The sequence below is a fragment of the Hippoglossus hippoglossus genome, chromosome 1, assembly GCF_009819705.1.
Source record: "Hippoglossus hippoglossus isolate fHipHip1 chromosome 1, fHipHip1.pri, whole genome shotgun sequence".
NCBI lineage: Eukaryota > Metazoa > Chordata > Actinopteri > Pleuronectiformes > Pleuronectidae > Hippoglossus > Hippoglossus hippoglossus.
Window position 1 is genome coordinate 19,058,781 of NC_047151.1, and position 11,486 is coordinate 19,070,266.

Here is an 11,486-nt window from a genome sequence, read left to right on the forward strand (position 1 = left end):
ATTTGATTGTAAACACTACTTTACAGTTTTGGACACTTAATTGATTGATATATATTATTGATGATAAAAAATCCCTAGTTGCAGCACTATATGAAACTCAGTGTTTATCTCTGTTTGTTCTGCAGGTGAAAGATATCGCTCTACACCCCGAGATGTTTTCAGTGCAGAACGGCCTCCTGACTCCCACCCTGAAGGCCAAGAGGAACGAGCTGCGGAGCCACTTCAGGGAGCAGATCGATCAACTTTATGCCAAAATTAAGTTGTAAACTGGGATCTGGGACTAATGTAGGGAGGTGAGAATCATTTAGAGCAAAGCCAGAACCAAACTAGTCTAGTTAAGGGGCCTTTACTCAAATTTTTCTACCTGTTACAGTTTTGTGGGGACAAAAAAAACCAAGTGAAACTTCAATTAGTGATTGTACGGTTTAATTTCCCCTGCTATTACTGGCTAATTAGTTCAGATTATCCCAGAAGATCTTGTTATTGGCATAATTTAAAAAATTTAATTACATTCTACTTGTACAGCGCCAAATCACATCATACAATATTTCAAGGCACTTTACAGGAATAAGGGTTACAAAACAAACGGGGAAGATGTGACATGCTGATGCCTTAACCAACATAACTCTTCATGGTTACAAACATTTCTGTCAGATAAACCCCCACAAATATGCTTTTAAAAACACGTATGCTGTGTCTCAAATCAGATGCTTTCATTCATGCAAACCCACCATGTCCATGATGTGCCCCTTTTCCGTATAGATCTCATTTTCACAAATTTGAAAATGGTGGTGCCCTCTTTTCACTGTGTTGCCAAAATGGCGAGAATTTAACTTTTTTTGTTGTTTTTTCTGTGCAACATGTGGGTACTTATGCTGCCTTAAAATGGAACTCATGAGCTTGTGGTTCCAGTGCGGTGACACAGGAATTTGTGTACGCAGTTTTTTTCAGGTCAGGATAATAGGGCTGCTAGGCGACAGCAACATGGACGCTAAGAGAAACTTTACCGTCGGTGTCTAGAAGCCACAGAGGTTTGGCTACTTGGCAAATTAGCAAACGGGTAACGCAAAGACAGAATGAAAAGATGCGGCTGATGAAAGAATATCAGCGTTTGCCTCAGACATGTTAGGAATTTCTGTCACTGTTAAAATTGCTATATATCCATTTACCATCTATTGAAAAGGTGTAGCATCTAATGAGCTTGGAGCTTTCAGAAAGGTCAGAGGTTGTGAATTCCAGAGGGGTGCGTTCACATGAACTCTTTCCGTAAAACACGAGCCCAGTTGAAGGCTGCGTTACAGTGCACTCCATACTTGAATTGAGACACAGCACAACAACATGAACTATTTATAAACCAGACTATTTAATGTTATGGTTATCCGCTTAAGCCGATAACCTGTAAATATTGTATCTGCTGAAAATGTGTACGCAGTGTCGTGCCTGATACTCCGGCTTGTTAATTCCCTGCATTCCCATGTTTCTCAGTGCTGAAGGCTAAAGGACTGATGAACCTGTTCCTGGCGCACAATGTAATGAATAGCCGACTGGGAATCATGTCGCTGGAGAGACGTTTTTTTGCTCTTTGGGGCTGTTTGTGTTTTCTTTTAAAGACAGCATAGAAAATATTGAAGGTTACATTATTGTACATGCAGCTTCTCCTTTGAGATTTCAGTGCCACTAGCTGCGAGGTAAAATAAAGTGCATTCATTCGAAGGTATTCAAGGGGAAATATGTGGTAACACTATCACATTTCATATTAAAAGCCCAGTGTTTTTAATTTTAGGCCTTTGTCAACATTTCACAACAACTTTCCCTGATGGTCACATCAGTGTCGTGAGCAACGGAATGTGCATTTCAGTCGTTAAAGTAAAGGCTTTGTGTTTTTCTGAATTGTGATCATAACACACATCTAAATCGTGTTGGTGACGGACAGATCGAGCCATATTATAGTTTTTGTGAGACTTATGATCTGAAAAGGGCAACAGTACATTGTGCTGGAGGAAAAGAGTACAGTATCTATATTTGTCAACTGTACCAAATAAAAACTTTCTTCCAAACGCAGGTGTTGAACTTTTGTTTGCTAGAAAACTGTTTTATTGCAAATGACAAAGTGCATTAAATATGTATATCTTAAGTAAAACAGCATATAAACATTTAATTCCTGCTTTACAGGTAAGTGTTTTTATGTATGTGCAGTATTTGTCAGCAATTTTAACTTTTCCTTTGAAAACATTTTATATTTTTATAACTTGACAAGGTCATTCACTATCTTAAAATACAGCAGCTCCATTTGTATGTGCCTACAGGGAGAGCTACAGTTGATGGACTTTTTCTTACAAATATGTTGCTAAAACATTTATAACGTTTTTTAAAACCTTACAGGGAGTACAGCAAATAAAACAGTATGTGTGATGCTTTACAGCCAGTGCAATATAACCTGTTACCTTCTACTGGGAATCAAACTCTCCCATGCAACTGAGCAGCAGCTGATCAGAGATCTCCGCACTGGTTTGTTCAAAGTCGTCCAGGCTCTTTAAATAGTCCTGCTCGTCCTGTCCGTCTCCCCACAAGTCAGCTGGTTCTTCCTGTGGACACACTGTTCTCTGCTGGGTCTGGTTTGGTGCCTGGCTGGGCTCAATGTTTCCAGTGTCGTCCATTAAGTAAGCCTGGTCCTCATCGTCCTGTCAGTGAATGAGAGACGTGATCAGACGTTGAAGAACATTTGTCTTTGAACATAAACAGATGACAGAGTTTCCTGTCTGGATTGAGGAAACGCAAACAAACCAGTGTCATGATGTAGCTCACGCAGATCTCCTGTGGCAGGGGGTTACCTGCAACAGGAGAAATGTTCAGGTGGTGTTAACACAATTCTGCAATTACTATAAGGTGCCCTTAAATTATTTTAAATATGAGAACTAAGAGGAGCAGCTTTGTAGGTTCATAACCTACTTGAGGATCTGAAGTTCCTGCAGTCAGGATCGTGACACTTCTGGTACCACGCTTCCTCTTTGAGATCCACAACAATCCTACAGAGGGGGATGAGACCACATGAGGCAGGTGGAGCAAAGTCAAAGAAACGTGTAACATGAGACACTGCACGTACATTATGTTGTTGCTTTTATGAAACGTTCCCACATTTTCACACCAGCGGTATTTGACAATGTCGTAGACGAGCAGTTGTTCTGCGACAAAGTAGTTCCATCGCCTGATGCCTGTTGAGGTAAACAAGAGGAACTGGTGATATCATTTGCATTGTCCAAAATAAATAAACATTAAAATCAAGGGGCTGGATAATATGTGATGAAAGAAATATGACAGTAATTTGGACCATATACTATATTGTTTAAGTGTGAGGTTATTTGCATAAAATTACTTTCCGAGGAAGAAAATCTGTAATTTGTAGTGGATGATCAAACATCTACTAAGATAACCCTTTGTTTACTAACTCAACTACAACACACCAACGCTTTTTGTCATTTAACTTAAAAAATAAAAACAAATAAAATAGAGTCTGAGAAAATTATTCCCAAAAAAATCAATTTATGTTATTTTGTCCAAGAAAAAAGATAAAAAAATAAACATTAATTGTTCCAGTTTTTCATACATGAGGGTCTATAGAAAACACTTCCTGTATCAACCCAGACACTTACTTCCTTGAATACCGTCCTTTCTAACCAGGGTTAAGACAAAGTTGTCCACTTCTTGGTGAGGGGACAACAGGGAACCAGAAAGTGAGTCTGTGAGGAATGGATTGAAAAACAAAGTTACATACATTTAAATGTAAACTATATACATGTTAAAAAATATCAAGGTAAAATGTTGTAATATATTTCAAAGAATCCTTTGTTTTCAGTTCAGTGTCACCTGGAGTAGTGGCTGATCCCTGCAGAGGTCTCTGGGTCATGGATGTCTTTGTTTCTGGGACATCCCATGAGAGAATCCTCTGACCTGTGAAACTGATGATATTCAGAAATAAGCTCTGGTGCTGTGGTTTAATGACACTTACATAAGTGAGTGTCAGAGTGCTCCAGTGTACCTCACATTACAGACCAAGGACGCCAAGAACACACTTTCCTCATAGGAGATCTCCTTCTTCTGTTTGGCAGTAAACTGGTTGTTGTCTGCCACACTGAAGGCAGCGTTCTTTCCCACTTTTGATGACTTGTAAAGGCGGAAATTTCTGTTCTTGGTGTAGACACCTACATTGAAGACATTGCAAATAAAATCCATGTGTACATACTAGTAAGGTTCACAAAGAATGATTTGTAAAGTGGTTTGTCTTACCAAGATCAACAAAGAGACAGTCCTGGCCGTCCTTGTTTTTCACCTTGAGATAACTCAGGTCTGTCTCTTCCTGCTTCCGTCTCTTGGTCTGAGGACTTTCAACGACATCATCCATTTCTTCTGCTTTTCCCTCAGGAACAACACGTGTTCTGTGTCAGAATATCAGTGATTTAGAGATGATGAGGACAGAGATCAAAATTTGTGCATCACAGTCCTAAAGAAAACGAACCGTGTTTCACCGTTTTCTGCTTCCGGATGAATCCCACCATCCAGGCAACCTCCATGTCTGGCTTTGATCAGGACGGGTTGAAGAGCTGCGTGGATAAACCGACCTAAAAAACAATGAATGATCAAACAGAATATATGAATAAGATACCAATTAAAAATTATGTTTTTGGTTGCCTCCATGTGACCTGAAACATACCAACATGTATGTTGTCTTTGAACACTGCGTTTTGCAGATTGAAGATGAGATGTTGACTGAACTTCTCCTCGGTGCTGGACTCAAGAGTGAGGACGTTCTTTACAGAGCATTCAAGCCCATAAACCTCCATCAGTTTGTTACAGACAAACTATGGACAAACAAAACACAGACAGGTCATAAACATACAAACACCCTGGATCTCTAAAGAAAGAAAGTAACAAGATACAGAAAATGATTTCTATCGAGATCTTTCTTTAATATATACAGTAATTATTGAATTATTATTTTTAAAGATTTACAGTGGGCTCTGAGAAACTGTTTGATAAATTTCAGACATTTTATAGACGTAATGAATGATCAATCAATAATCAATAGATTAAATGACTCGTCCTTTGGCCTTATAACTCAAACTAAACAAATAAATCATTATCTATATGTAAAACAAGCTGCTCAATAAAAACAGAAAGTAGGTAAATGTTGAAAGAACGAACCCAACCTGGATTAGAGAAGACACCATAGTTTTCCCATCAGCCCCTTTGTTTGAGGGCTTGTGAAACTCCAAGTCAAAGTAAAGCTTACAAACGGCGCCCTCTGGAATCACCTCGTAGCAGTGCATCAAGGACTGAGGGTAGGTCCTGAAGAAATATTGACAAAATCCCCATCAAGGCCCAGAGCACGAAAAAAGGCGCATCTGATTTTGCAGAATGAAGCTACTAATCACCTGTAGTAATGCCACAGCTCAGTGTAACTGGTGACCAGGTAGATCCTCTGACCTTGACTTGACTTTTCTTTTTCGAGTGCAAAAACATGTATAGCCTGGAAAAACAGTAGCGTACAAATGTGAGAATTTTTTCCTGATAAGACAGAAAACAACTTCTACAACAAGGTCAAACATCAGAGAGATGAGACTGTCCAGTGTCACCAGTGTGTCGCGTTACCTCTTTGCAGCTCTGAGCGAAGCCGATGGCCAGACTTTGACGTGGGAAGAGCTTCCAGACAGACGAAGGCTGGCACGGCCACAGTCGAGGTTTGTAGGGAGCGGAGAGAGGTTTGTGCTGGAATGACTGAGCGAGCTGCTCGACCTTCTTCAGTCGCTCTCCCCACTTACTCATCCTCCAGGTCAGAGGTCACCTGCGGCGTCCTGGAGCTGGTAAAAATTCAGAGAGTTGGTCGAAGACAGTTGAGCAACTCTCTGAATGGATGGATCAGCCGTGATCGTCCCGTCATTCTCCCACCTGAAAAAAACAAACACGTTAAGCAACAGATCATATAAATCGGGGTTTCTACCCTCACCGAAAAAAACGTGTTTTCAGATTTTTGAGATCCGACTCAATGTTTACTTGATAAACTCAGTTTCTTGACTGACTGCTGGATTCTAAAAATTAAAGAATTCGCTGAGATTAGTGGAATCCATTCTTCCCTCTCTGCAAACCGGCTGCCACGAAACAAAGCCAAAGCTGATTTCCTGCCACATGTTTTTAGTTAGCGAGCTGGTGTTCTCATGAAATGCTGCTCCTGTTCATCTCCCAACACAACTTTGGTCTTTGAGGCTCTTTTTTAATTTGTGTCCAAAGAACTTGTTTCCTTGCTTTGCAGACTTTTGTGATGAGGTCGCAGGTGAGATTTCCCTCTGATGACTCTTCCATGCAGATGATGTTGTGCATCAACAACACACAGTGTAAGCAGTTCACCGCCACCACAACTTTCTGGTCTAAACCCACCTGGAGCTCCTTTGCACTGACGGAGTTGTGTTGCGACTTTTGCCGCTGTGTCGTGGTTTTCGCAGTTGTTGTGTCGTGGCATTTGTAGTATTATTGTGGTGTTGGTGTTAGTTGTGTCGTGTAATTTTGCATTCGTGTTTTCCGTTGATGCACTAGTGTGAGACGTCTCGGCCACCGTAAATAAGAACCACAACAAATAGCAGGACGTGGAGCTAACGAGGCGAATCAATTACATGTCACCAGTTTGTTTATAGCTCGATACACTTCATGTGACACAATCACATTAGGATTGTTATTAACAACATCGTTCACCTGACACAGTTCAGGGGAGGAACCAGGCTGCTCCTCCTGTAACACAGACTGAAACTCTACTTCAGCAGCATTAACTCTACTGTGGCTGTCAGCAGGACACAGTCGGCCATTACTCACCATTAGTTGAAAACAAACCAGTCCGGGACGTTTCTCTTTGAGTCGAACTGTCAAAACAAACACAAGCGTCTGTCACCAGCGTCCATTTTCTATTTTGGCGCGCCTGGAACCGGAAACGGCGCTATTTCCGGTCATAAAACTATATCCGTTATCTATAACAGAGATAAACTGACTCTGATATTATTCCTACATGTTTATCGCACGTGAAGAAGTGTGACTGAACCATAACAAAAACACACAATGGACCGGATCAGCATCGACCACACGACTTCCGGTTGTGTTTTTCAAAATAAAACCCCCCACCACAACGACAGTTGAGTGAAAAAACAAAGTCAGAAAAAATGTATATATATAAAAGATATTATAAATTGAAACACACATGTGACACACAAGGTGACACTGAACACTGAAGGTGAGTAATACGAATCCTCACATTCTTCCCTAATAGGTAAATATACTTGTACATATATGTACTCACATTACACTGTAGTTTATTTTTTCTGATCCAATTCAAATTATAATCAACCACAGAGAAATTGTCAAAGTATTCCAGACTTCACATTGTGACTCACCTACAGCCTGGAAAAACTGTGTCAGTGAAGAAAGAAGGAAGGAAGTGAGAGGAGGTCACAGAATGGGAGGTGTTTATAACAAGCCCTATCTCCAGGGAACACCAAAGAAAACGTCATTCACATTCATCAGGTCAGTCTTTGTACAGTAAGGAATGTTATTTCACTTTATAAGCTGTTGAAAACCGGATGGGCATCAAATTATTTGTCTGTTATTGTTACGGCTGCCAGGCTACCTCCTTGGGGTATGTCATTTCTGTGTGTATTTATGTTAAGTAGCTTGCGAGAGGTCCGGGTTCATATCCCGGATGAGCCCCCATTTATGTTACGACCCAAGCTCGTAGAGGAAAAGGGAAGTACATACACCAGTTTCAGTTGCTAGTGGAAATAAAGTCATTTATTTACAGAACAGAAAATAAATAGTGTACTTCCCTTTTCCTCTACGAGCTAGGGTCTTAACATAAATGGGGGCTCATTCAGGATATGAAAGTCATTTATTTCTTTAAAAAAATTACTTTAATTTCATCTACCAACTCCCACTGGTGAATGCACTTCCCTTTTCCTCTACGAGCTAGGGTCATAACAGTAATGTTTTTATGTAAAGGAGCTTTTTTTCTCACATGAAACAAAAGACTTCTGCATTCCTTCTGTACTAAATGACAGTAAGAAACAGGCCATTTGAAAATCATACAGCAAAAAAATGAGAAAAGATTAAAAAGAAGATTTGAACGAGAATTGATTACAACAGTCGTTAAGATCAGGGCTAGGAGAAAGCAAATGTGTCTTAAAGATAGATTTAAAATTAGACAATAAGTTTACCAGGATATCCTCAGGGACATTGTTCCAAAGGAGGCCCGGTAACCTCTGGTCCCCCCCAGCCACGGTTAAATGGCGAGTAGCACCTGAGGTAAGATATGGTGTCAAAAGATCCAAAATGTACTTAGGTGCAAGTCCAGAAGGGGCCTTAAAAGTCAGAAATGAAATCTTTAAAACAAATCTAAACTTTACTGGAAGCTAAAACCATAGCAATATATTCTAGATTTGGTGAGGAGTCTAGCTGCTGTGTTTATAGGGGGTCTTACAATATTAGAAAAAAGATGAACCTGTATTTTCAGAAACAACCCAAGAAAACAACCAAGTTTGTTAACACATCACAATCTGGAATGAAGAAAATAAAAAAGTGTATCTTAAAAAGCTGGCGTAGAACAAGTAAGTAGACGTCAGGGGGGCGATGAGGTTTCCTTCCACAGGAAAGGAGAAGGAGCTGCCTGGTGAGATAAGTATTTTTTTTCCACTTCCCAGTAATTTGATCTGCGTACGATCATCACACCCCTGCAGTTTTCAGTGCGTGGACTTGATTTTATTTTCACTGCTACCAGAAATAAATTCTCCTGACTTAAGGTATGTGCTTTTCAGCATTTTCAACATCTGTTTTTCATTTTAGCGTTGACACTTCAGTTACATTTAGTCTTATCTGGTGTCGGGTGGTGGTTGCTGTGTTCGGAGGAAAAAAGAAAACTGATAAAGGGAGATTGAGGGCTTGTCCAAACAAGGAAAGCATTAGAGGAACTAACCAGACCAGCCAATCCTGACACAGACATTTTTATTCAAGTTGGGTCCTGAAATTCTTCTCTCTGATTTCTGGTGCATGCAGCAGTCTGTGTGTGGACGGACACAGACGAGAGGAAGCCCTTTAAAATGTGGAACAGACGAAAAGTGCTTCTTGCTGCAGTTGTTTTCACAGCCCTCTACTACAGCGTAAGTATTCTTTACCGTACAAATAACAGTTGATTGTTATGATGTTATATGATAAAAATGTTCTCCTCTCAACAGTATTTTAATTTCCATATTCAAATAAAGGTGGCAGCAGAGGAACCGAAACAACTGGACATGGCCCCAGATGCTGTGGACTACCTGTATGATAAATGCAGAAACAAGGCCATGGATAAGTTCATCCATTCAGGCCTGTTAAGACAAGAGCTGAACCTCACTGTGGGTTTCCGGACAGCATGGAACGTCAGTAGCCAGTGTTCCAAGCTGATCCCAGGAGGAATCAAAGAACATACTGCTGCACTGGGGGCATACATCAACGGGGACTTTAAAGACACCTTTAACAGCCAAGTGGAGACCATGGGCGGGAACGTTAGCACCTACGAGAACAACTTCAGTTTCAAGTCGCTCCACTTCCTGCTCATGGATTACATGGTGCTGCAGAAGCCCCAGACTTGCAAGAATGTGTATGTTTTATCAAATGAAGCAGTCACGGCACAAGTTGGTTCAAAAGTGAGACTGGGGAGGTTCACCTTGGCCGAGTTGAGCTTCAGCACGCTAGAGAAAACGCATGATTTGTACGACGAAGTGATTTTGAACATCACGTCTTGCTTCTTTGCCGAAGTGGGTGAAAACATTTGCATGAAGCAAACAAACACTGTCTTGTTGAGTCCAGCTGAAGAGTTCACAGTGGAGAGTAGAAATGTCACAACTGATCACAATGGGGAGTACAATGTGATCGTCTTGAAAGCCTCAGGTCAGCAGGGCTCGAACAACTGCGACATCTTCTCACGGTAAGAGACAGATTCTTATTGAACTCAGATATGTTTCTCAATGTCATGTGCATTGTTGTAAATTGTCGGTGTTATCTTAGAAAGTTAGTCATATAATCCTCATAGAGGTTGAATGCACAACCTACCAACCCTAACCTCTAAGAATTGTTTGGTATCAGATATATGTAATAAATACAAAAAGCATACGACCTTATGTGCTTTCTTTGTACCAACTCTGCTACATAGTGGTTGCAAGCTGTCAGTCTTTCGTGTCAGATGAAGAAACTGAGAAAATGGAAATAGAAAGAAAATCTCTCTGTAACATTTGTCAACAGAGCTGATTAGTTGTCAATTCAATATTTGAAGTTAAACTTGTTTTCTCAAAATCTGTTAACTCGGCAGCTTTATACATGTAAACAACTTTGAAGTCATTGTTCGACGAATTCAAGTTCAATTGACTGGCACAGAAATAAAACAGAAAACGGGAACATTTCTCACGTGGAATGACCAGAACTTTAGCAAAAAATCTTCTTTTTGGAATGAATGTTCATGTATGACCAACTAAACATATTTATCTCTCTTTGTCTCATAGGTCTCCAGCTGTCGTCTCCACCCATGTGTGGCTTGTGTTGGTGCTTTTGTCTTTGTCTCTTTCCTTCTTTTGTTGAGTAAAAGAAATCTCAGACCAGTCGTTAAAATGCAAAATACTGGTTTGATTTTACAGTTGCACAATGAACAACTTGTTTTGCTGTCATGCAATTAAGATGTTGCAAGCTGCAAAAACATTGTCGCATTGCTTTTTAAATCACTTCTTCCATATTTTAATCATTGATTGTGTAATAAAGATGTATAATACGTCCTCCCATTGTGCAAAGCCAAAATATTCCAGATACATCTTACGCTGGTGTGGAGCCAGAAGTGATTGAAGAGTGGAGCTGTGGTATTGAGGTCCCGCTAATACACAAAATTGAGCAATCGCAAATCAGAAAATCAGAAAAATCGCAAAATTACCACTTGAACAAACATCAGTGTTTAAAGAAATGACAGAAAACAACTTTGAGAAAAATATATTCCACTTGTACTTATACTGAGTTTTTAGTTGTCTTTTGAAGGTTCTATTTTATGATGTACAGCCACCAGGAGGCGATCCAGATGTTTTGGCCTCCCTTTCGAGGTGCTTTGTTTATGCAAATCAAGCAATGCTTACTTTAGTAATTCAAAGATAGTCTAGTTCCTTTTTATCGATGTGTTTGTATTTTATGCTTTTATCAGTGAACGCACGTTAAAAAGATGAACTCTTACCTCACCAGGATGCTCCAAAAGAGGCAGTCTCAGTTGATAACAGCAGCTTTTAGACGTACGAGTTGAAATAAACTGGTTGAACTCCCCTCGTCTTGCTTTATTTTGACTGGTTGAGAGAAAGGGGGCAGAGCCAGTAAGCTGCTCCTTTCATGTTACAATAAACAGGTCCAACAATATTACAGAATGACAAATATAAACGTCAAGTTCTAAGGCA

The 11,486-nt window shown here is 40.1% G+C and overlaps 3 protein-coding genes across 6 annotated transcripts in view; 2 read left to right on the plus strand and 1 right to left on the minus strand.

Moving 5' to 3' along the window:
* acsl1a (acyl-CoA synthetase long chain family member 1a) overlaps window positions 1-2,057 on the plus strand; it is a 21,774-nt gene extending 19,717 nt beyond the window's left edge. For all 4 annotated transcript variants that reach the window (XM_034592923.1, XM_034592932.1, XM_034592943.1 and 1 more), the window contains exon 21: window positions 126-2,057. In XM_034592923.1, coding sequence (XP_034448814.1) covers window positions 126-266 — 141 coding nt within the window. In that variant the 3' untranslated portion in view covers window positions 267-2,057. The remainder of the gene's footprint in view (window positions 1-125) is intronic.
* On the minus strand, window positions 844-7,081 carry primpol (primase and polymerase (DNA-directed)). The gene is made up of 14 exons (XM_034592981.1): window positions 6,859-7,081; window positions 5,647-5,943; window positions 5,430-5,524; window positions 5,205-5,343; window positions 4,709-4,856; window positions 4,514-4,616; window positions 4,285-4,433; window positions 4,037-4,199; window positions 3,865-3,956; window positions 3,651-3,737; window positions 3,104-3,212; window positions 2,950-3,026; window positions 2,785-2,831; window positions 844-2,681 (listed from the first exon to the last, which is right to left on the minus strand). The coding sequence occupies exons 2-14, from the start codon at window positions 5,818-5,820 to the stop codon at window positions 2,448-2,450; spliced, it is 1,617 nt and encodes a 538-aa protein (XP_034448872.1). The 5' UTR covers window positions 5,821-5,943; window positions 6,859-7,081; the 3' UTR covers window positions 844-2,447.
* si:ch211-145b13.6 (GPI-linked NAD(P)(+)--arginine ADP-ribosyltransferase 1) lies at window positions 6,314-10,828 on the plus strand. Its single transcript, XM_034583123.1, has 5 exons — window positions 6,314-6,325; window positions 7,485-7,560; window positions 9,082-9,185; window positions 9,288-9,991; window positions 10,563-10,828. The coding sequence occupies exons 1-5, from the start codon at window positions 6,314-6,316 to the stop codon at window positions 10,636-10,638; spliced, it is 972 nt and encodes a 323-aa protein (XP_034439014.1). The 3' UTR covers window positions 10,639-10,828.
* The last annotated feature ends 658 nt before the right edge of the window (window positions 10,829-11,486 follow it).